This window comes from Bison bison, unplaced genomic scaffold (genome assembly GCF_000754665.1).
Source record: "Bison bison bison isolate TAMUID 2011002044 unplaced genomic scaffold, Bison_UMD1.0 scf7180017861945, whole genome shotgun sequence".
Taxonomy (NCBI): Eukaryota; Metazoa; Chordata; class Mammalia; order Artiodactyla; family Bovidae; genus Bison; species Bison bison.
Window position 1 is genome coordinate 21,913 of NW_011492517.1, and position 4,109 is coordinate 26,021.

A 4,109-nucleotide genomic window follows, 5' to 3' on the forward strand; every position below is an offset into this window, starting at 1 on the left:
GCATCTCAAATAATAGAAAAATACTGGTAAATAATAGCCATCTTTTACACAGAATTTGCTGTCATAACTCTATATATTAATACTTTAACACTATACGTGCTTATTCATCTGTGGTAATATTCTAAGCAATTTAATTAGTTTACTTCATTTACCTCATTTAATCCTAACCATATTAGAGACCAAATTGTATTATTTTTATGTACTGTGGACAGAGAAATGGTGGGTAGAGGATAATGTGAACCAGCAGCCACAGTCCTGACTCAGAATCTGGGCTCCTCACTCAGTGCCCTCACTACAACTAAATATTTGGCCATTTCTGAGGACCCCAGTCTTCTCCTGTGGATACATGGCTCCCTCTACATAAACACAGAGCCTCACAGCAAGGCCAGAACCTATAGGCAAAGGGAGTTCAAACATTTAGTATAGATTTTCCCCAAATTATGTTTCAGCTATTTTCTTTTTTTTTTTTTTTTTTATTTTTAAACTTTCACAAAATTGTATTAGTTTTACCAAATATCAAAATGAATCCGCCACAGGTATACATGTGTTCCCCATCCTGAACCCTCCACCCTCCTCCCTCCCCATCCCATCCCTCTGGGTCATTCCAGTGCACTAGCCCCAAGCATCCAGTATCGTGCATCGAACCTGGACTGGCAACTCGTTTCATACATGATATTATACATGTTTCAATGCCATTCTCCCAAATCTTCCCACCCTCTCCCTCTCCCACAGAGTCCATAAGACTGTTCTATACATCAGTGTCTCTTTTGCTGTCTCATATGCAGGGTTATTGTTACCTTCATCGCAGCACTGTTTATAATAGCCAGGACATGGAAGCAACCTAGATGTCCATCAGCAGATGAATGGATAAGAAAGCTATGGTACATATACACAATGGAGTATTACTCAGCTATTTTCTAATTATTTCTCATGTGGAATACATTCAAAGACCGTATAAGATTTGTTGGTTCCTTAAAACAGACTGATTCAATTCTGACTTCTGTAACAAAACACTGTAGTTTTACTATGAGTAACCAACTCCTTAAGCAAAAGTTGTGGAATCTCAGATTTCAACTAAGTTGCAAGAAATTATTAATCCCGAAATCTACAGCCCTGCGACATTTCTTCATAATTAGAACAACTGAGTTTCTGAGCATGCACACACACAAACTCACGCACACCCCACAATCTCACTAAATATTCATTTCAGGTGGTCATATCCCATGAATAATCTGTTAATCACAAAGCTGTCCTTGGTGGTCTAGGTGAAATCTCATGGACAACTCCATCTGGGTGGCCAACTACACTGAACAGTTGGATTTCATCCTCATGGGACTCTTCAGTCAATCCAAGTACCCAATTCTTCTTTGTGTAGTCATTTTTGTGATTTTCCTGATGGCCCTGTCTGGGAATATCATGCTGATCCTTCTGATATATTCTGATGCCCACCTCCACACTCCCATGTACTTTTTCATCAGCCAGTTGTCTCTCATGGACATGATATACATTTCTGTAATTGTTCCCAAGATGCTCATGGACCAGGTCATGGGTAAGAATAAGATCTCAGCCCCTGAATGTGGAATGCAGATGTTTCTCTATCTAACAGTAGGAGGTTCAGAATATTTCCTTCTGGCTGCCATGGCCTATGATCGCTATGTGGCCATCTGTCATCCACTCCACTATTCTACCCTCATGAGCCATAAGGTGTGGCTCCTCCTGGTGTCTGGCTGCTGGTTTCTGGGATCAGTGGATGGCTTTATGCTCACACCCATCACCATGACCTTTCCCTTCTGTAGATCCCGGGAGATCCATCATTTCTTCTGTGAGGTCCCTGCTGTAATGAAGCTTTCCTGCTCAGACACTTCCCTGTATGAGACACTCATGTACCTGTGCTGTGTTCTCATGCTCCTCATCCCTGTGACCATCATTTCAAGTTCTTATTCATTCATCCTCCTCACCATCCACAGGATGAATTCAGCAGAGGGCAGGAAAAAAGCTTTTATGACTTGTTCTTCCCACATGACTGTGGTCATCCTCTTCTATGGAACTTCAACCTACAGCTATATGTTCCCCAGCTCCTACCACACCTCTGAGAAGGACATGGCTGTATCTATCTTTTACACCATACTCACTCCTGTTCTAAACCCTTTAATCTATAGTCTTAGGAATAAGGATATCACAGGGGCTCTAAAGAACTTGTTGAATGTGGAATCTGCCTTTCAGAGAACTATGAAATAAGATATTTTTATGCTAATGGTTTATTCTTCAGTTTATTTATCAGAAATATATAGTCTTCTGCTTAAGCTATTCTTTGGATTGTCCTACCATGATGTGTCATCCTATATTCATCCCTTTGAAGGAACTGTTTCCTTGTACTGGAAAGCTCATTTTTATACTTCTTGTAAAATTTATCTTTAATTTTATACTTCTTGTAAAATTATTTTTACAATTATACTAAATCCATGTTTCAATTTTATGAAGTTGATAAGTGCACAGTGATGCTGAGGGATAGTATTCATATACTTAGGAAATACATAACTAAGTTATTTAGAGTAAAATATCATAATTTATGCAACTAATGGGAAAGGGATGGACAGAAAAATGTGATGAGGCAAAAGAATGTTAACAGATAAATGTAGGTAAGCTTTATATGTGTTCATTGTACTATGATTATCCTTGGTACCAGTATATATTTGAAATTACTTAAAAATAAAGGCAAAATTATCAGACATTTCTTCCTTTTTTAGTCCATAGTTTCTGCTTGGTTGGCTGTGTGACCAATCTTAGAAATCACGTTCATTCTATCATAGCTAATCATGACTACTACATATCTTCTGCCTGTCTTTATTGTGGACTAGTTCGTTCCTCATGATCCAATTCTGAAGCTACCTAGTGAGTGTTTCCTGTCTGAAATCCTTAGCTTCTTGTGGTATATTGAAAATTCAATACCCCACAAGGTACTGTGGGGAGAATATTAAGTCTAAATGGACAGAATTATATTAACCCCAATGTTCTCTCAAGCAGGGAACATTTTTCACAGGAGATGGTATCAGAGCAAAGATTTGAAGTATGTAACATTATATAAGAAAGGAGAAAAAACATTTAGTCCTTCATTGACTCAAACAATATTTTTTATCTTATAATTAAAAATAAGAGCTAAGTTAGTTTAGAATCCTAATTGAACATGCCTACTATCCCTACAAATTTGAACTGTAAGTGTAGTTTGTACAAACACTTAAAATATATATACATATTATTTTGATGCTTTTGATGTTCCACTTCTGACAAGCAAGTTCAGCCAAACAAAGTGGTGCTGAGAGAAAACCTGGGAGCTCTAGACGCTACCCTCAGATTAGTAAAGGATTCTGGGGTAGGGGGACTTGCTCAGGGACCTGATGTCGTGGGAAAAGAAAATCATGACTAAAGGTAATGTCAGTGGCAAATCAAGTGAAGTAATTATTCCAGTAATTTCTCTATTCCTTATTCACTTTATCTTCTATTTTCTTGCCCTTTTGTATCTAGGTCTTCAAAAACAATAAAAATGATCTGACTTGCATTTTAGAAATGCTAAATTGTTGGTAATCATTTGAAGAAGTACAAGACTAGAAGTAGGGAGTCTGGGTGAGTGAAAATGGTGAGCCTAATGGTGTCAGTCTAAGTGGAATGGACCATACTCTACAACTAGGAGGGATTGGGAAAAATACATAACCAGGGTTTTGCTGAATCCGTACCTTAAATCTGTTCAGTGAAATCTGTTCAGTGAAAACAGAACAGAACACAACTAGTTAAAAAGACCAGAACCTTTCAAAAAAATCTTCTACAACAAAAAACATAAAAAGGTATACCAATGAGATGGATAGAAGAGGAGGGCTTACAATATAATCAAGTCTCAGAACCCTAGGAGGGTGATACCTAAACTAGACAATAATTATACTGCAAACATTGTCCCATAGGAGACTTATGAACCCATGGTAGACTTCAAAGCTTGGGAGTCCTGCACTGGGAAGATAACTCCCAGAGCATTTGGTGTAAAGGCCAGTAGGACTTGCTTTCTAGAGACTTGAAGGACTGGGCAAAATAGAGTGTGTGTGTTAGTCGCTCAGTCATGT

The 4,109-nt window shown here is 38.2% G+C and overlaps 1 protein-coding gene across 1 annotated transcript; it reads left to right on the plus strand.

The window, feature by feature from the left end:
- Positions 1–1,275: 1,275 nt before the first annotated feature.
- On the plus strand, positions 1,276–2,238 carry LOC104983190 (olfactory receptor 2T29-like). The gene has a single exon (XM_010832648.1). It carries the CDS (start codon positions 1,276–1,278, stop codon positions 2,236–2,238), a length of 963 nt encoding a protein of 320 aa, XP_010830950.1.
- The last annotated feature ends 1,871 nt before the right edge of the window (positions 2,239–4,109 follow it).

What these genes read in the sequence shown, in the direction of transcription:
- LOC104983190 (XM_010832648.1), top strand. Translation starts at nt 1,276, where the DNA reads ATGGACAACTCCATCTGGGTGGCCAACTACACTGAACAGTTGGATTTC.